The sequence below is a fragment of the Cyprinodon tularosa genome, unplaced genomic scaffold (genome assembly GCF_016077235.1).
Source record: "Cyprinodon tularosa strain WSP-4 unplaced genomic scaffold, ASM1607723v1 ctg522, whole genome shotgun sequence".
NCBI lineage: Eukaryota > Metazoa > Chordata > Actinopteri > Cyprinodontiformes > Cyprinodontidae > Cyprinodon > Cyprinodon tularosa.
Window position 1 is genome coordinate 288,365 of NW_024039255.1, and position 19,971 is coordinate 308,335.

Below are 19,971 nucleotides of genomic sequence, written 5' to 3' on the forward strand. Positions count from 1 at the left end.
AAGAACCCACATGAAAAACCAGCTCTGATACACTTTTGTAAACCATGTAAAAAGGGGTTCTGATAGTGATGGTAGACATGTCTCAAAAGAAGAGGGAAAGCACAGATGGGAGGTGGATTTCATATAGAAAGTGTTGGTTTTCATCCAACAAAACCAACACTCAAAGATGAAGAGAAGCTTTGCAAGCTTCACTAACACACCTGTGTGCTTTTGATTTAAGCTTTTTATTTTAAGTAAAATAGTCAGAAGAAACAAATATTTGACTACGAAAGCCTTTTTCTACCTCTTATGTAACTTTAGGTTCCCTTAAATCATTCCTAGAACTGAAAATGTATGGATCATTTGCTCCTCTCATACACATTCCCAGTTCATTAAATACAATTATCAGATTCTCCAGTCTGATCAGATTGTATGCTTGTGTTTCTCCTTGTTTGGTTTGCTATTTAATGGTTAGTGGTTTATTTAATAAGCGGTTAGCTAATGGAATGTGTATTTTTCTTTCCCCTTCTTTTGTTTGCATGTCTCCTGTAATCTGTTTTAAACTCATCTACATCCCTTGATATCCCATTTTTATTTTTCTCTGCCCATATGCCATAATAATCATATCATTCCTGTCCCCTCCCTTCCCTCCCACATTCCCCTGTCCTTCGTCTGACTCACCTGAATTAAAGTTCCCATGATGCACGGTGCCACCTCCACTGTTTCGTCGGCCTCGACCCCCGTCACCAATGTTCCTTTCGCTGAATCCGCCACCTCCAATCAGGTTTGCTCTCTCATGTCAGTTCTGTTTTATTCTAGCTCTGTAGGTCAAGCTCACTGTCTCATTTTATTTATTCGGTTAAAGAACCATCTGCTTGTAAGAAGTTCTGTTTACATTTCATTTTTCGTCACTTTTCAGTGTTTTGTCAAACAAGCAACGAAAAACTTGAAAATCTTGCTATCAAATAAGAATATCCCATGGCACACTGCTACTTTATGGATTTAATTATCGTCAAGTTCGATGCACATTATATGATAACCTAGGGCTGGACACTAACTCAGTAGCAATATGTATCATATATATTCATATATTATTCAATAAAGAAGACATGAAATTTCTGATATTTTAATACAATTTACAAGCTATACTAATGGCATTTGTCACTGACCGACTTTCCCATCTTCCTGTTTCGCTTTTTTTTTAAAGCATGCATTTCAAAAGTTATATATAGGAGGAGTTTTATAAGCATGCCAAACTAATTGTTATTTAGTGTGTGGAAGCATCTCTGGTTGGGCATTCTTGGTAGTCTTTCTGAGGCTTTTGTTTTTTTTCATGGATATTGTTATTATATCATATTGACTGAAATTAAGAAATATATTATGAGATCATGTTTGGCCATATCGTCCAGCTCTAGGTTCACCATTTATCACTGAGTCGCCTACAGCTTGTGAAAATAAGCAACTTTTTCAGCTTTTGACAGCTTATGTCAAACAATAAGCTAATACAATTCAGCCAAATGTCCTTGTTCAGCATCGTTAGTCCACATTTAAGCAAATAAAGAAATAATTTATTAGGAAAAATAAGTAAGTTTGAGTCGATATTATTTGTCAGTGTTGCCATAGGTTAGCACAGTAAGAGAAGAATAATCAATGCTCAGCCCTGATGCTTTGTGCTGCAGTTTGTTTGACAAACAGGACAACTCATCCCTAACAGGAGTTGATTTAAGAATCCAAACGTTAATGCTTTCCTTTTTTTGTGGGGGAGCATCACTTAGAACACGAGGAGCCTCTTATGCTTCTCATGCCAAACCTCTTAAGTTCTTGCGGTTCCATGTTCCACATGATTCTCATAGGGGCAAAGTATATCATCAACTAAAATAAATTCATCATAAAATGTTTTAAATTTTTCAATGCATTTTCATGTGAGAAAAAAAAATTATTTGTGGCCACTGGCTTAAATGTTTGGGAACCACTGGCTTATCTTCCTATGTGATATACCTAGCGGGGTTTTATTACCTTTAAAAAGAAAATACCTCCTCTAAATTGTTAACGTTTTTAATTATTTTGCTTACATTGACAATAATTCTTTCATACTGTACTGTCTTATTCATAGTTTAAATGATTTGTTTGTTTAAGATGTCCCGTACCAATCTGCCAGGACTTTACAGAGCAGCCATATTTCTGCTAAGATTAAATTACTTAATATTGAATTGTTGTTCATTTAGATTGCTTCTGAAATCAAGTACTTTCACTAGATTGTATTTAGAGCCTGCTGGTGTAGTAGGGGCTGATTATATTTGCCTGTTACTTTTTTAGATTTTTAATTGGAAGAAGAAAAAAATTAAAACCAGCTGCTATTTTTTTTCTAAAGCATTACCTTATGACTGATCCCAAAATGAAATACCAAGAAGATTCATCAGGGCTTGTAGCTGTGGTAGCTTAATAAAGATGGTGTTTTACTCCACATTCTCATTTAACTGGTCCATAGTTTTCTTACATGAGTAGAGAGAGATATAAAATGTTAACACTTAAGCTCCCTCCGATCCTGAAAGATCCAAAAGCCATCCCTCTTATACAGGTGTGAATGCACAGGGCCTGCAGTGTGAATAGAGAGAAAAAGACCCTAAAATTAAACCAGTTGGTTGATATGGCGCAAGCTTAAATGATATGATGATCACTTGGCCTATATTACATTTCATTCCCTCCCTCCTCTTCCATAAATAACTTGATGTTTAAACTAGATGGACATTATGAGTAGTTCAGGTCTGTTAGCATCCAGGTTAGTGCATTTTAACTGTGGTCAAGCTAATTTTCCATGACTTCATTGGATATTGAATCCAAGCATCATCCGTAGAGACCGGAGGACTAGGTCAGATAATCAGATTTAACCACTACTTAAATTATTCCAATAGTTAAAACTTGTGGACTACAGCTGTAAGGAAAACATGAATAAATCATTCCCAATTTGATTTGTAAACCTATCTTTGTATCTTTATTTATCATCGTTTCCTTTCACACTACCTCAGGATCATTTCCAAATGAACTAATTTATAAAATTTGGCAAATGTTTTAAGCATAATTTATTTTTCATATTCTGCACATGATGACCCACACTTATTTGAATATTTTTTTAAGGGGCAACAATTAAGGGTAGATAAGTCCTCAATAAGGCTCAATTTCCTCTATAGTTTGGCTCCAAGTTAAGGCAAGCTGTAATTAATGTGTATGAATGTGTGTGTTCTTGTGAATGCAGATGGGTGAATGTGGCTCTTCTGTCAAAAATGGTCATTTAGACTAAAAGGGTGCTTTATGAATTAAATCCATTAACAATTTGATCAATGTTTCTTAAGGTGTTTTGAATTTCCTTTTAAAGGCCTTGTCTTGCAAATCACTTTACCTGATCATTAAAGCAAAATTAAAGAGTAGACATAGAGTTACTAAAGGGCATACATATTACACACAGTTTTTTTCACTAAATTGTCTGTGTTGATTAAAAGAGACTCATCACTTTGAGTTCGGGAGTCTTTTTATGTCTATGTTAAGTGGTTTACCAAACCAAAAAACATCCAAACAAATGGTTGGGTACTGGACTGATTCCACAGAAATCAGATGAAATATTAAGAAATACAAAAATAAAAGTCTGTCCTTTCATGCAATGGAAATTACTTTATCAGGTCAACCTATGGTTTGATGCTGGACTGTTAGAAATTGTACTTTTGTTTTGCCCTCATTGCATTTCAAATTGAGCCCAAACAAAGATGTTGATAGTTAGATCTGGTTAAGCATTTTAGCTACCTTTTAATTTAGTTTTAGATAGAAGGCATAATACATTACTCCTTTTTGGATCTTTCGCTACAACTGGAAATCAACTGAAAATTGAGGAAAGGAGGATTGAATTAAACGCACCTATATTATATTATGATATGTATATAGTAGTAAACCTGTAAGAACTATGAACTGTAGAGGGGGTAACACAGCTTGTTGGAATGAGAGTGACATAGTGCGAAGCTAGCAGAGGTGTGAACAGAGCAGAGGAAGCATGTCCTTTTGACCTGTGATATCTTGATCAGCAGGATCAGTTGCTGATAATGGCATGTTAGTAATGGTGCACAACACTTTGCCTAAATTTTAAGCACTGAGCATGTCTGAGGTGCAGGCTTGCATGAGAGTCCAACACAGAGTTTAGAGTTTTGTCAAGCATTAGCTCTAATTTTAGGATGTTTGGCTCTGCAACACTGGTTGCATTATCTGAAAATGAACATCAGCCCATGATCTTAGTGTGTTGAGTTGTATAATGTATTTAAAGTCAGATAGTGGAATTCACTTATGACTTCAAAACTACACACCATTCAGCATCTCACTTACAGGCAGATAAACCTGATTGCTACTGTATGTCAGTTGGACCACTAGATGCAATTATGATTTTAGAAATTGCTGATTGTCATGAAACCTCATTGTTCCTTATTTCTCTCTGCTTCCTTCAGTAGACTCCTCAGAGCTTCTGACTCCTGAACCGGTGGAACTGCAGTGCGTTCCCATGGAAAACCATTTCTGCCCTGTCCCAAAACTGCTGGTGGCAGCTCCAGTGGGAATAAACTCAGTAAGCCTTTCACGAAACCCCAGTTAGAGTTCCTGAAAACCTGCAGCTCTGCAGCAAACATGTGCCTCTCCCACAGTGCACACTGAATGAGTGTCAGTGTGAAACTTCTTATACAATGTTTATAAGATTTAAGAAAAAAAAAACTGCAATACAAGCCTGAACATAATAACGCTGCTTTACTGCAGCCATAAAGATGCATACTGACGCGATGAGCAATAGAGCTCCCTCGTTCTGACAGCCATACATGACCACACTTAAACGTGGGCTCTTTAACATACATGCATTCAAGACTAAATGCCCTTTATGGGTTGCAGCCATTTCCTGAGGCAGCCCAACCCACCTGACTGATCCAAAGTATGAAAAGTTCTCTCTGGATATTCAGAACATTGGAGCTGCAAACGGACCTGCTGATGGTCTACAACCATGACTTGTTTTAAAAAATGAAAGAATGTTCCATAACGTGTCACGTTTATGTTTCAGGATGACTAAAATCATATGTGTTGCACCATGTGTTGTATATTGTTCAGTTAATTCTCATCTGATGCCTGATGACATGTCAGAAAGAAGCTGTTGAAAAATAGTTTGTGCCTTTGAGTATTCTTCTGAGCAGCAGAGAAAACCGGCTTTCTTAAAAAAATATATATTTAAAAAATGTTCACAGCAAAGATGAATTGATGTCCATATTTAGAATTAAAGGCAATATCAACTACAAGTGTGTTGCATATCAGCTAGGGGCTTCAAATGGAGGCAGATTTTGTTAAACTGTTATGATATTATGGTTGTGTTTCAGTAACTAGGATTTAAGTTAAGTTTTGCCTAGTTATAATTATAATTTTTTGGACTGAAGCAGCAAATTTACTTTAATATAAAGCATTGTAATGATATATCAAATTAGGATGCAATGGGTTTAAACTTTAAGAGTATTTTATTTTCATTCACCTTTCACATCAGTTTAAAACAAATTTCCAAAACAGAAGAACATGGGTTGATCACAGCAATGTTCTCCAAAAAGGGTATCCCATCTGTTCCCTCTCATTCTGCAGAATTTCCTTTTATTAGCACAAAACTGAAGGACACTGTGTTTTTGGTAAATTGTAATTGTTTGTTTGTTTTTGTTTGTTTTTGCAGTGCATCTTGGCTATAAACCTTATATAAGTGTATGGTTAGTTTATCTCAATGAAATTGTGCCCCATTTGTAAGGAAACTGCACCACTGGGTTAATAGGCAATGTTGAATATGTTAGTTTCTCAAATTCTCTTTGCCAGTACGTCAGCAAACTGCAGCTAACATCTCACTGTTCACATTAGTTTACAATCTATCATTAGATTGGATTTTTAGAGGTTTAAGAAACAAGACATATTGACAATTTAACAGAAGTTCAGTAAGGTCTGAGAGCCGCTTGGCATCTCCTCCCCATGCTGGTCACCATCTTGGTCACACACTGCTGTAGTATAGCCTCTTATTCTTCAACCATAATTTTTTCCAAGTCAGCCAATTTGAATGGAAATATAGGATTAAACTCTGGTTGCAGAATTTACTTTTAATATGCGTCTACATCAAGATGTTCCTCTACTGATGACAACGCCCTTATATTTCCACCACAAAGAACTGGTTGGTACTTGCAGAGGAGATGTTTCATTTAAAGCAGGAATGGGTAACTCCTTTCCTCAGGGGCTGGGATGTGTCCCTGCTTTAAAACACCTGAATCCAATAGTTAAATAATTACCAGGACCCTGGAGAACCTGAACACTAAGGACATAATTCAGACAGTTGATTCAGGTCTGCAAGGCTGAGGACACCTTGAGGTTGCAGGACACTGGCCCTCAAGGACTAGAGTCCTGGATTTAAAGGAAACCCAGGCTTTCCAGCAATATAAGACTACAAGCATTTGACCAAACAAAAGTTTATACAATACAGTATGAAGTAATAGTGAGCAAAATTGTGAAATTGAGAGTAACTACAGGCAAAATATATTTAATATTTCTCCAACTGGAAACCCAAACCTAATGTTAGTGTCATTTATGTATATTTATCAGTTTCACTATAAACATGCGATACTTAAAACCAAGAAAAGATAATTTTTTTAGTAAGAAGGTAATTTTTAATTATTGTAGATATTTGACTACTTATAGTTGGATCCGTTTTTTTAAGGGTCTAGATAAAATGTTTTTCATTCTCATCAGCAAGAAAACCACATTTTATGAAAAAAGGCTTGTTGTATTAAGTTAAAGGATATGAGCTATCAAGTCAGCTTTTTGTTATAAGAAGCTTGTATTTATTCTTGAATTTAAAGTAAAAGTAATAAAGCAGGATTAATTAACCCTACTCTTTTTCCATTTTAGGACGTTTATAATGGTTTATAGAAAATCTTGGCTAATCTATTAAAATCTGACCATCTATATCAGCTGCTCTTCCTGGTAGGGAAGATTTGTACCACTGTTAAATTAGAACAGAAGGCCACTCAACATCCCTCACAGGCGGTTTAAAAGAATCATATAAACCAAATATCTGTATTATTCATTTATCCTTTTAAGCTAGTCAGGCCAAGACTCCTCCTCTTAGTTCAATATGATGCTATGCCTTTCGTTTGGCCTGCTAACAGATATAGTTTGCATTTAAACTGAAGGCTGAAAGCAACTGCAGCTTCTTTTAGTCTCCCAGCAACAAGCACAAATGAGTCCAGGTGCAATTTGGAGTGGTTTCCACCCTTCTAGGGCTGGTCATTTCAGCAATACCTTTTGCAGTTTGCTAGGGGCCTAAACTTACCTCTGTATTTATCAACATGGTGGGTACAGATTGGTTGTAGCAGGTGCTTCAGCGAGAAAAGAACTCAATAACAACTGGCTGCAACTATGATGCTGATGGTTTAACCTTTCTAGTTCTTATTCATCTACCATTTGGTGAGAATTTACTTGCTGACCAACCTAATGGGAGCACAACATGCCCATAAGACCTAACCTACTCGTCCCTGCAACAGGTTTCAACTTTGCCATTGCTTTTTCGGTGCAACTTTAGTCCTTGCTGAACAGGAGCTAAGAGATAAAGATACAATGAGTGAAAAGTAAACTGCCTTAATAAATCTTCTACATTCTGGGGCCTGTCTCTGTTACGGATTAGACTGCTCGGTTATTAAACATCTTTATTTTTTTACATTGAGATTGTCTGCTCTGTTGTAAATTTTGTTTGTGAGGGATGATGTTGTAACGGCTGTAAAGAAAGGGTTAGTTTGTCTTTATTCCTCCAGTATTTTATTTTAAAGAACATACTTGTGTCTTCAACATTAATCCTATAATAACACAATTAGGATCTAATCAGCTCAATAATTGCAAACTGTTAGCACTGACACCTTTTTTTTCCATCTGATGTCAGCCATTGCACAAGACAGGAGCTAGATCTGTTTCCTAATGTTGTGCCTGAAGTCTGTATATGCAAGATGTTGCCCTTTTATTGCAATACCTTAGTCAATTCCTCCAAATAATGCATAAATGTTCAATGCAGAGAACCATCTTAAAAAGGAAATTTCTTTGTGGTTTGATAAGTTTAAAGCTGCTTTTTATGTAGAAAAGTGGCTCATGATTATTATGTAAAGGCACTTCAGGGAGAAATCTTAGAACTTGAAAATGTCGTGTCGGACTTTACATCATCACTTTGAAGAGAGACAATGACGGAAATAAATTAAAAGTTAGGAATGAAAAACACCTGTTATTTTCAGTGAGATGAACTGCTTTGTTTGTGTGTAACACTGAACTTGAAAACTGAATGGAAACTGCTTTCATCCAAATTCAGATGTGCCTCGTTCAAGTCTCCTTAAACCATCACTGGCAAAACACTGTAAGAATGAATCAACGCTTAAAGATTCCTCTCCCATTTAGTATGTTGTTACTGTTACAAGAAACCACATCTAGTTTCTCAGAGACAGCTGTGCTGTCTTATCGTCAGTGTAAGAAATAAATGAACCAGTGATTAGTAGGTAAAATTGGTTGTTTTTAAATGCTGCAGATGTTTTGGCATTTTCAACTGAACATTATTCATTTAAGATCATGTTGATGTGTTGTGAATGTACCTAATGCAAAAATTATACATGTGCCCCCCTTAAAGAAAGGCATGCTGACATGTTACTATCACCATATATAAACTATTTCAGAGGTACCATGATGATACTGTGTTAAGATGTATAAACTGTATGTATTGTTATATAGATTTATATTTAATGTCATTACATGGTGTGGCTACAAAAAATATTTTTCAACATTTAATTCTAAAGATCTAAACAGGTAATGTATCAGTAAGAATTTTTTTTAGAAATGTTTTCATCAATCAACTCACATATGTCTCCCTTTGGACTTTGCTTTGCAATTCAGCGTTCAAACTCAGTTTTACACGATGGGCTGCAAAAATACTAAGAAGCGTGTGTTTACACACAGTTTAACATCTGATCTGGACTTTTATTAGAAACAAAAACAGGCTGAGATACAAGGATGGGGGGCATTTGAGTTTAGTATGAATGTAGGCACAGTGTTTTTAGCGCACAGCTTGTAAAACTGAGCCTGATGGCACAGAACATTTAAATCAACTAGAACTAGATTTAATGTCAAAGCTCTGTGAAACTGAAGTTGTGGATATTGAAAAAAAAAAGAAAAAACCTGCATTTGTAAAAAAAAAAATTCTGTTGAGATCCAAAACTTTTTCTTAAGCACGTTTTCTTTGGTTGATGCCATGTTTCACGTCACATGTTCTTTTTCTGCCTGTATGAAGTGTAACAACATGCACTAAATACTCATCTACGGTACATATTTATTGGACAATGGGAAAGTCAGCGTGGCACCTTTTTTTTTTTTTTTTTAGGACTGAACGTGGATTTGAACCAATAAATAAACTTCAGTGTCATTAGATGAAACACTGAGGTTCCCTCAACTTTCAGTAAATCTATTGGTATGTGTTTCTTAAACTAAAATTCCTATTTACTCGGGAGAAACTCACTTTAACTGTCCATCTTAACAGTGCATCCTTAGCACCACTATGGGGATATCTTTTTTTTTTGTTTTGTATTTGAGGAATACAACCCAGCTATTTAAAAGCAATAACACTATCAAAAAAATATCAAATCTGATCTTTTGGTTTCAGCCCCATTTGAACTTCACAAAAACTTACCTGTATCTAGATTATCTGAAACTTTACAGCATCTCCAGCAATTACTGGCATCAATGGTAAAGAGTTTTTTGTTGTTTTTTTTCTCTGGTTTAAAAATTAACCTTTAAGTTTGAGTTTAATTTACAGAATCCCATATATTTTTACCTGTAAGGTTTGCAAATGACCAAAATGCAGGGTAAAATCCCCATGAGACCCCATTATAAAAGTTTATCTTCAAAATAGAGTTGATTTTGGGTTGATGTCCACTTTAATTAGCCCAAATTGTGGAAAATTGAAAACAATTGAACAAAGACAAATTGATGTTTCCACTATTGATGCAGAGAAGGAAAACAAAACAAAAAATCTCTTTGAAAACGAGTGAATATCAGGATATAGTGGCCATCAGGTCTTGATAACAGAGATTTATTTCAAGGATTTTGTGCCAATATTTGAGGCTGATGCTTTGGTTCTTTACTATTAATCAAACCATAAGGTCTTTAGAGGCCTGTCAGCTCTACTGAGCTGCATATATGTTAACCTCAAAGATCATCCTGAAGTCCACAACAGTCAGTTTGTTTAAATTCAACAGCTGTGCAAAACTGAAGAAAATAGCCGCCATTCTAGCTGCTCCCTTTCTCAGGCTACTTCCACCAACTTTATTTAATTTTCCTGACGGTCCATCATGAATTACAAAACATTAAATTAAAACTGCTTAATTTTTTCAGCCACATTATGAAGTTGTGAGATATTAAAAATAAATGCCATGCCTAATAATTATCTTTTATTTCTTTTTTACACAAACAAAACAAGATATAAAAATAGTTTAGATATGAATTCACATAACATAGCTAGACTCTACCAAACTGAAGAATAAAATAAATCAAAAATCACTGGCAACAAATTAACAACATGGCTACCTTCCTATTATCATACTTTTTTTTTTTCATTCTCATAAACCTGATTTGTTTGGGGGGAAAAAGGAAAGTCAGATTAGCTCGTGTCGTGTTTAAATATATTATATGGAGAGGTTAATCCTTGTGATTTCCAAACTGTTTTTATTTTGTTTGGTTTTGTTGAAAATAAATTTTTGTCTTCTTGTTTATCTTTTTTTTTTTTTTTCAGAAAAAAAGTACTTTAAAAGCAAACACTTATTTGTCAGGGAGGTAAAAAGGCTTTTTGGACAAACTTTAGAGTCAAGCTAATTCACCTCCTGTAGACCAAACTGTCTTTGCACTGCAGAGCTTTTGTTGGTGAGCTGACTTTTCAGTCCAGAAGTCTTTCGATGCCCAGCTGTGCTGGGTGATGTCTCTCCTGGCTAAAATATACAAGAATGTCTGATATTCACCTTGTTTGCACTTATGTACATAAATACTCCAAATTTATTTTGAATAATACAGATAAAACAGATGACTAAAAATAATCAGTGTATTGTTAATGGTGTGTTTATTGTTTATTGCAGCGTGAAAATATTTGAGGTATCTGTTTGTTTGTGTGTTAGTGATGACATGCACTCTATACTATATATGATTTGCTCTCAAAAAAAATTCAGACCCATTTATATTGAAAAGAAGAGGTGGATTACTACAAAATCTGCAATAACTTAAGGAAATTAATGCTACCATTGCTCTTGAATTAATGTCATTATTGAATACATGTTACTTTACCTACAGTAGGCTAAAAATAACCAGAAAAAAAGCAGGTCGGAAGATTTAAAATCAGACTTGAAGATAATGCACAACAGATGTGCTTAAAGGGTTTAAATCTAACATTCATTTCTGCAATTTTACTGCTGATTTTATTTTTACATAAACTTTTGTTTGTTTTTTTCAGAAAATAACATGTCAAGGGTTTTTTGTTTGTTTAGTAGTTGTTTTTTGTGTGTTTTTTTGCTAGTAAAGCCAGAAATTCTGCTGCCATGGCTCCAGGCCATGTTCTGGATTAACTGTCCACCTGAACTGATTCACAGCTCTATGACTGTTTGGTGTTCAAATAGATCTCTTATGATTAAAGTATACTCAGACTCCCTTAAAGCTTCATTATTGTGACTCTGTGGTTCCTTTAATAACCTCGATCTCACAATACTGGGCCTTTTTTTTTTTTTCTCTTACACTTAGAGTTGAATAGTTTTCAAGTTCATGTATTGTCTGTCACCATATCCTCCGCTGTTAATGTGCCTTCATCGTACAAAGAGTAATTTTTATGTTTAATTCACAAAGGTAAACTGAATGTGTGTATAAGTAATTTTAAGTCGTTTGTCTCGTGTGTCATTGCATCTTAGTATAAGTTGAGTGCAGCAATCACAGACTGAGTTTCGGCCTATCTGAGATGAAAAAGGCCTAAAGCTGTTGAGGACTAAGCCATAAGAAAATCATTCTTGGACGCTTTAGGAGGGACGAACTGCTGCTCCTAAATCATCGATCATTTCATTCAGCTTTCTGCTTGTGGTACTTGTATGTGCTACTGTGCTCCACGCAAATTAATTTGCACTGTATAGGTATTAAGAGTTAATATGTGCCTATAATCAGTTCTGCTGTTTCTGTTTGACCTTAAATAAAACGACACATGGTAATCCTGTCTGAGTTTTTGGTTTTCAATCGTAAACTGTTTGCTCTACATGCGTATTATCTGATTTTTACATTACTATATCAACATTTTAGCCATCTTTGATTTACCTGTATTTGTAATGAGCCAGATTTGTTTCCAAGGGTTAAAGCAATACAGGGCAAGTTTATTTGTATAGCACTATTCAATATAAAGACAATTACAGCTGTACATGAATTAAGCAATAAAATAGAAGGAAAACAAAAGCAAGTAAAGATAAAATGCATGAAACATTAAACTTATTAGTAATGGTCAACCTTGATGACTGTTATTCAAAAGCCTTAAGAGTTTCTAAAACCTTTAAAGAATTTGAAAATTCTAGAGTGGTTAATGGGTGAGAAAATCTGCAATTAAACACATTTAAAAGGCATTTATTAGGTGCTCTCCCACAGGAGCGGGTACAGGGTGCACGTGCATATTTTTTAAAGTGGAGAGGGCGGGTCTTTTAAAAAAATTTTTGAAAATCCTCTGCAATGCCTTTAAATGGAGGGCCAAGTATAAGTCAAGAGAATTATCTGTAGACCTCTGAGGCAGAGACAAATCAGGAGGATATATAAAAGGTTCTGTTGCTTTTGAGGTCTGAATGAGTGTAGTGCACTGTATTGTTTGTAAATCGAAAAAGTTTAGAACCATTAGGATCCTACTTGGAACTAGCAAGCCATCTAAAGTGAGCGATTAGGGTAGAATGGCATTGGTCACCAGAACTCCATGGTCTCTCTGTCAGAGCTCCATCATTCCTCTATAGAGAGAGAACTTTCTAGCTTAGAATAAGTAAATTCTTAAGTGCACTGGCTGATTTTAAGTATGAAATTAGTGCACTTTTAGTATACTTAAATAAACTATTTTTTGCTAAGGGATATGTTGTGAATTGGCGCTATAGAAATAAACTGCATTGAAAATATCCCATCAGAGTGACGTCATTCCCAAATCTGAGCTCCAACTTCCGTTAAAAAAAAAAAAGTACTGAGCCCTGCAGAGGCTTTTATTGTGAAAAGCTGCCTCGATGCGGAAGTACACTATTGGCGTCAAGAAACCAGTTGGAGGAAAAAGATTTTCCTCCTGCTGGTAAAACTGCTCCACTCCGAGTCTAACAAAGACCGAACAAGCTACGAATTTGTCGCCGATGGACCGTTGGAAAACTGTATAATTTGTAGGAGGCGCGGCTGCCCATTCGGCGGGCCGGTCCGGAACCAGAACCAGGCCCCGGACATAAGCGGCTCTGCGATAGCGGAGGGCTGATGTGTGGGTGAGCAAAGTGGCATGCCGTGGTTAGAGGAGGTTAAATGTGGATCACCGTGACTCGCTGTCTGTAGGTAGGCGGCGGGTTCTCCAGCAAGTCCAGGCCGACCTGCGGTGCGTCGGATCGGCTGTGAAGCTCCGGGATGGCTCAGCTGGAAGTCAGCCAGACAGGAGCTAGCTTCACCGTGAGCTAACATCGGAGTTAACCGACATCAACTTTGAGTCGCGCGCAGGCCCAGAGAAAGAGAGACAGAAAAAACACAAAATATGACTATCGGAGCGGGGTTTCTGTAAGTTACGGGGTTTGTTTTTATTCCGCTTTACTTGTCCGCGTTTCCTTCAGGCCTGCTCGGTGTTTATGGAGCGAGTATAGCTGCGCCGTTAGCCAGCCTCCACCGCCCCAATGAAAGAATACAAAGTTGTCGTGCTGGGCAGCGGCGGCGTCGGGAAGTCCGCGCTCACCGTGCAGTTTGTCACCGGCACCTTCATCGAGAAGTACGACCCGACCATCGAGGACTTCTACCGGAAGGAGATCGAGGTGGACTCGTCGCCCTCCGTGCTGGAGATCTTGGACACGGCGGGGACGGAGCAGTTCGCCTCCATGAGAGACCTGTACATTAAAAACGGCCAGGGTTTCATCCTGGTCTACAGCCTGGTCAACCAGCAGTCCTTTCAGGTACCTACAGCCCATCTGTGCTGCTTCTCAACACTCACTGTCATATTAAACATTTGCAGGCGCCATTATTAGGAATTGTGGGGTTAAATGTGCAAAATATAAAACAAAGTTGTTGTTTTTTTTAAACCTGATTGAGCCCCTGCCTAAATATAATGAATCACAAGAGTTTAATCCATGCACATATCTCCTCTGGCCAATACCAATTACTGATATTTCTTTAATGCACACTCAGGTTATTCTGATTTTATTTTATTTTTTGTCCCGATGTTAACCTGTCACAAATTAGTTTATCCAGATTAGGGAATGAGGATGTGGATTTTAAACTTTTCCTAACTGAAACTTTTTTTTATATTCATTGCAAAGGAGATTAATAACAATCTACATTTTTAGTTACAGATCTATTCGCTGCACAGTGCAAAAACCCCACAAATACTGATAAAAGAAAACATGACGTCAGAAACACTGTATTAATATTATTATAGTCATTTAACTGATCAATCAATACATTTTCATGATGATTTGGATAACCCACTAATATATGTTAGTGCATACTTACAGATTTATTTTATTTTTTTACATCTCTTTGTAATTATGCCTAATTGGTTTACCTTTGTCTTACTAAAAAAGAAGAAAAAAAAGAAAATTAAAAACAATCCACTGGATTTTGTTTCCAAGTTTGAAGACGTTTCGCTTCCCATCCAGGAAGCTTTTTGAATTATTTCTCATACTGGCGTATTATTCCAGGGATGTATTTCCCAAAATGGAGTGAAATATGTCATCCAGGTATTAGTCATTCCAAAAAAAAAAAAGAAAAAGAAAGAGAAAATTAAAAACAATCCACTGGACCTTGTTTCCAAACTTTTCTTTTGTTTTTTCCACCAGCACCTTTGTCTTATCAGTGAAAAATTAGTGTAATACGTGGAGGATTGTGTAGAATAAAAATGTAAATTGAATGTCCTGAATTCATTTCTGTCATATGGTCATATTTAAAAAATGCACCTTGGCTTCCCCCCAGTAAATGTGTCTAATTTTACAGCTCTTCGTTTTAGCATACTTTTAAACATATTTATATTCAGTGTGATTAATGTGTAAAACTTATCAAAAGATAAAACTTTTATCAGAAAGCTGTAGTCTATCACTCTTAGAGTATTTATGTTTAGGGCAATAGAAGTTACTAAGCAAAGAAATGATTATGGTACATATTGATTGCACAAAAAAGCTAAGTCATTTTTAAAAAGTTTTAGTTTTTAGGATCTTTTTTTGCCAAGATGATTAAAGCTGTTGTTATCTGATCCAGGAGCTTTAACCAGGAGCTGGTCCATGTGCTCACACCTTCTTCTTCTTTCCTTTTAATACCGGTATTAGCATTTTGTACCAACCTTCTCCAACGTGCTGAACTAATCCTAAAGAAATCAGCCTCGGAGTAATGGTTACACTCTACTTGGTTTCTGAATGCAAATAGCTCTGATGACAGAGACGCTTCTGCACTCAAAATCTGACATGTCGTTTGCCTTCAGGTCACATTCTGAGTCATGTAGGAAGTTAGGAAAAACAACAATAAAGCTAAATATCTGCTGTTTTAAATATTGGGCAATTACCATTCTTTGTCCTTTGCGATAGAACTCAACCAATATATATTTTTTATATCCAAATGCGATCCCCATCATTTTGACAGTAACTAAACCGAGCCTTAGTATCTGCTTTTTTCCCCCCTTCTAGTTACATGATAAAATAACCAAATTAAGGAGAAAGAATTACAAATTTCTCATAAAAAAAAAAAAAAACATTTATTTACAAATAAAACAAAACATGTTTAGAAATGACAGCAAATGGAGGCAGCGGCAATCTGTGCACTTTACAGGATCTCAAGGAATGGTTGCTTTGGCTAACCTCTTTTTTATTTATTCTCCTACAGAGTCCAGTTAAGCGTTTTTTGTTTTCATTTTGTTTTTTCTCACTTAAATTCATAATTAGAAATAGCAAATGCCCTGTACTTCCTTGGAGAAAAAAAACCCCAGCTCAATCATCCCCTCTTTGAGGTGACCTTAATTTAAATGACAAACTGAGAAATATGCTTGTAAAATAATCATGGTTCACAACAAACAATGCAAATACAATAAACTAAATGTTAGCGGCTGGTGGTATTACACATTTAGCAGGTTTATCAGCGATAAGTACACATCCAAGAACAAAAGTGATTAACCGATGTCGCTCTAAGCTATGTAAGGACAAGGAGACCATTAGAATAAATAAATCCAGCTTTTCCAAAAACGAAACCACAAAAAAGAAAAAAATCAATCGGTTTTAGCGATTAATCAACCGATTCTATTAGAGATAGGCGGATACATTGGCCAGATAGATATTTTTTTTGTCGCTAACCTATTCATTACCACGAATTAGCAGCCTTGCCTTTATATTCATAATCACCTCTTGCTGCCCCCTTCATCTGCTATATTTTATTTGCTTTCTTCATTCTTCGGAAATGTAATATCAGCCTAAAGAATCCAAAAAATCATCAAAAATCTGCGTTAGGTTAGACTGATTGTGTTGGTCGATCTGCAATGCTGATGCAACAGAAAAAATATAGGTCTGGTTGTATATTTGGTTCATCTCTACTTTGGATCGTGGCAAATGGAAGAAAAATGTGTTGCATGTTGTCTGATTGATGTCATAGTTTAGAATCCTGCAGTAAATAAAGTCATTAAAGGTTTGTCTATTTTTTTTTTTTTTAATTCTACAATCCATTTATTGAGCTCTTAAGAAACTCAAAGTGCCTCACAGCACATCCTGTGGTTGATCTATACATAGATCAAAAATAACAGTACTGAATAATCTACATGCTTTGTTTTCTTTATCCACACCCGTTCATCCCCATCCAGACTTCCTCATTCCTTCTAGTCCTTATGCCTACCACCCTAATCTCTCTCATTCCCAGCCCTTTTATATCCCTGTCTGCTCATATTTATCCATCCCAGTGAATGGGATATGAATGGAGTGTAATGAAGTATTCTGGAGAGGTGGCTTTGTTATTTGAATGTTTTCAAGATGCAAATTTGTGAAACGATTACATAAATGATAGCACATTCCTTAGTGTGCATGACTAATGTACTCAAGTATTTCTTGTAAGGCGCTTTTTGAAATCTGTGAAATGCTGTATAAGATAAGCTTAACTTCCTCTTAAAACAGATGGAGTACTGGTGTAAGGTGATAATTGATAATGGTGGAGCAAACGAGTCGTATTTATAATTTTAGGATATATGCTCTATTCCTAACCATGCCCTGTCTTCCAGGATATCAGACCGATGCGAGACCAAATAGTGCGAGTGAAGCGCTTCGAGAAGGTGCCGTTGATCCTGGTCGGCAACAAGGTGGACCTGGAGTCGGAGCGCGAGGTCGCTGGCTCAGACGGGCGAGCCCTGGCTCAGGAGTGGGGCTGCCCTTTCATCGAGACATCCGCCAAGAGCAAGACGATGGTGGACGAGCTTTTCGCAGAGATCGTCCGACAGATGAACTACTCCACGCTGCCGGAGAAGCAGGAGCAGTGCTGCACAGCCTGCGTGGTGCAGTGAGGAAGAGGTAGGGGGGAGGAGGCGTCCAGTACAACACAGTTGGCTCCTCACTGATTTCTTTTTTTTTCTTTTTTGACAGAAAGTGTTAAAATGTTCCCTGCAGTGCCTGTGTAAAGCACTTCACGGGCTGAGGGGAAAAAATGACACGCAGCTTGCACAAATGTAGTGTGAGAGCATGGAGAGGCTTGGTTGGAAGCAGAGAGAGAGGGGAGTGGGTGGTGCTGCAGACCGTTGGTTGGGCTTGTTATGATAAGACTGCTGAATGTATTTTGAAATGAGGACACGGCTTATTTGAGCAGGGAGGAAAAGAGCAGAGAGCAATGAAGGAGAAGGCAGCAAGAGGAAAGCATCACATCCTGAGAGTTCAAAACAGGAAGTTCATTGTAGTTTCTATTTCCAGCTGCCCCACAAGCCCCTTTTAAACCTGTTGCATCTGCTGCTATCATTTCATTTATTCTGCTTTTATTTATTTTAACCAGAAATCATCTTTTTCTATCCCTGCAGGCGTTTTAAAGCCCCCGAGGATAACCTGACGTTGTGAAAAAGAAACTTACCGCATCAGGTAACCGCTCTGTCCCAGAGACGGGAGAGACCTATTTTTGATAAGTGTTGGACGATGCTTCTGCTGCAACCTCTACGGCCTTCTCAACGAACCTGAAAGCAGTCATACGAACTGGCTTGGCAGAGCAGCCCTCTGTGAATTCCTGTCTCATTATTTTTAATATTTTACTTTTGTCCTTATAGATGGAGGTTTTCCTTACATACTAAGCAGAAGTGTTTTGTGAGGTTGCAGCATCTTTTTAAGGCTGCTTTAATCACTATTATATTCTTTAATATTACTTGTGTCATGTCTAAAATTTGGGATTTGATAAAGTATTTCATTATAATGGAACATTTAGATTTTCTTTCTTTTTTTAAGCATGCATACTTAAACCAGTGTGCTGCTCGGGCGTGCGGATCATCGTCTTTTAAAACTTTCAGCCTGAGTGTTTTTTCTAAACCTCATCAAGGTATGTCTTTGTAGTCTTATAGACCCTTTTGAAAATGGACACACTGGTAATATTTACTTTAGGGACAGTTCAGTATCGTCATCTCTGTGACCTGAAGCAACTAAAAAAAACAGCCCTGCTCCAAAGTGAACATGTCTCAATGAGCCATTATGTTTCTGCTTCTAACCCGAAGTCTCTAAAAGACGCAGGTCTTCCGTTTCTACTTTATTTTTTATTTTTAAACCTCCTTTCAAGTTTTCGGAACGACCAAAGTCAGCCAACACTCCCGAGACGAGAAACGCGCGTCGCTTTAAATTCCTGACATGTAAATCCCCGCCGCCGTGTGGTCCGGTGAAAGTTCTGGCACAGCTCGTCTACTTTTAACTTTTGTACTTTTCTTTTTATTACAGTAACATATTTATTAAAACATGACATGGGTAGCCAATTCTAAGCTTCATTTTATACTAGACTCTGCTTTTATTGTGAGTTTTCAGGATATTTTTTTCTTGTTATTTTTAAGCAGAGAATTTAACAGAGCCTTAAATTCCCCCCCAGCTGTCATTGTTTTTTGTTTCTTTTTTTCTCAAAGATAAACTGTAACTATTTGAAAATAAACATGCTGGAACTTAAGATTTTGTGGACACAGATAAAGTATTATCTTTAAATGAGACACAAGTGCCGTCTGATTATTTGTTTTATATCAGTCTGAAGCAGTTGATCTTTGGGGAAACTTTTTTCTTGTTTCTTTCTATTTCCTATTGGTGAATCTCATGAATCAAAAAGTGTGTTTTATAGGTTTGTTTTCAACAGAGAGATATATTTTAAAGTTTTAAAAATTGGATTATGACTAATAAACCCCCCAAATCTGATTTTCTCAGAAAATCAGTGTGTTGTATAAGACCAATAGAAACAGTTTTTAACACAAGTTAGAGAGTAAGTCAGAGATTGATAAACTTTTCAGCTTCTAAAACAACATAGATTAAAACATTTAAAAAGAAATTTCAGTTGGAACAGCTTTGTGGACAATTTCATCTTTTTTTTTTTTAAGTGCAGCCTTGAAAAATAGTTAAAAAAAAATAATTATATAAAAACAGTAATATAAACATATGACAAATTTACAGTTCTAACTTTATTTTATTTTTTGTAACCGGGTACCAGAGTTGGCTTAGGACACAAAATTTTGACTGG

The 19,971-nt window shown here is 36.5% G+C and overlaps 2 protein-coding genes across 5 annotated transcripts in view; both read left to right on the forward strand.

The window, feature by feature from the left end:
* The window catches only part of mbnl3 (muscleblind-like splicing regulator 3), a 45,764-nt gene extending 33,482 nt beyond the window's left edge, over nt 1-12,282 (forward strand). For 2 of the 4 annotated variants that reach the window (XM_038303976.1, XM_038303977.1), the window contains 2 exons: nt 672-763; nt 4,464-4,600. In XM_038303976.1, the coding sequence (XP_038159904.1) occupies nt 672-763; nt 4,464-4,466 (95 nt within the window). In that variant the 3' untranslated portion in view covers nt 4,467-4,600. Of the gene's footprint in view, nt 1-671; nt 764-4,463 lie in introns of all 4 variants that reach the window. The other 2 variants (XM_038303974.1, XM_038303975.1) reach the window with 2 other exon arrangements.
* A 1,012-nt stretch (nt 12,283-13,294) lies between these two features.
* On the forward strand, nt 13,295-19,453 carry rap2c (RAP2C, member of RAS oncogene family). Its single transcript, XM_038303961.1, has 3 exons — nt 13,295-14,225; nt 17,516-17,801; nt 18,299-19,453. The coding sequence occupies exons 1-2, from the start codon at nt 13,953-13,955 to the stop codon at nt 17,792-17,794; spliced, it is 552 nt and encodes a 183-aa protein (XP_038159889.1). The 5' UTR covers nt 13,295-13,952; the 3' UTR covers nt 17,795-17,801; nt 18,299-19,453.
* Nucleotides 19,454-19,971: the final 518 nt, after the last annotated feature.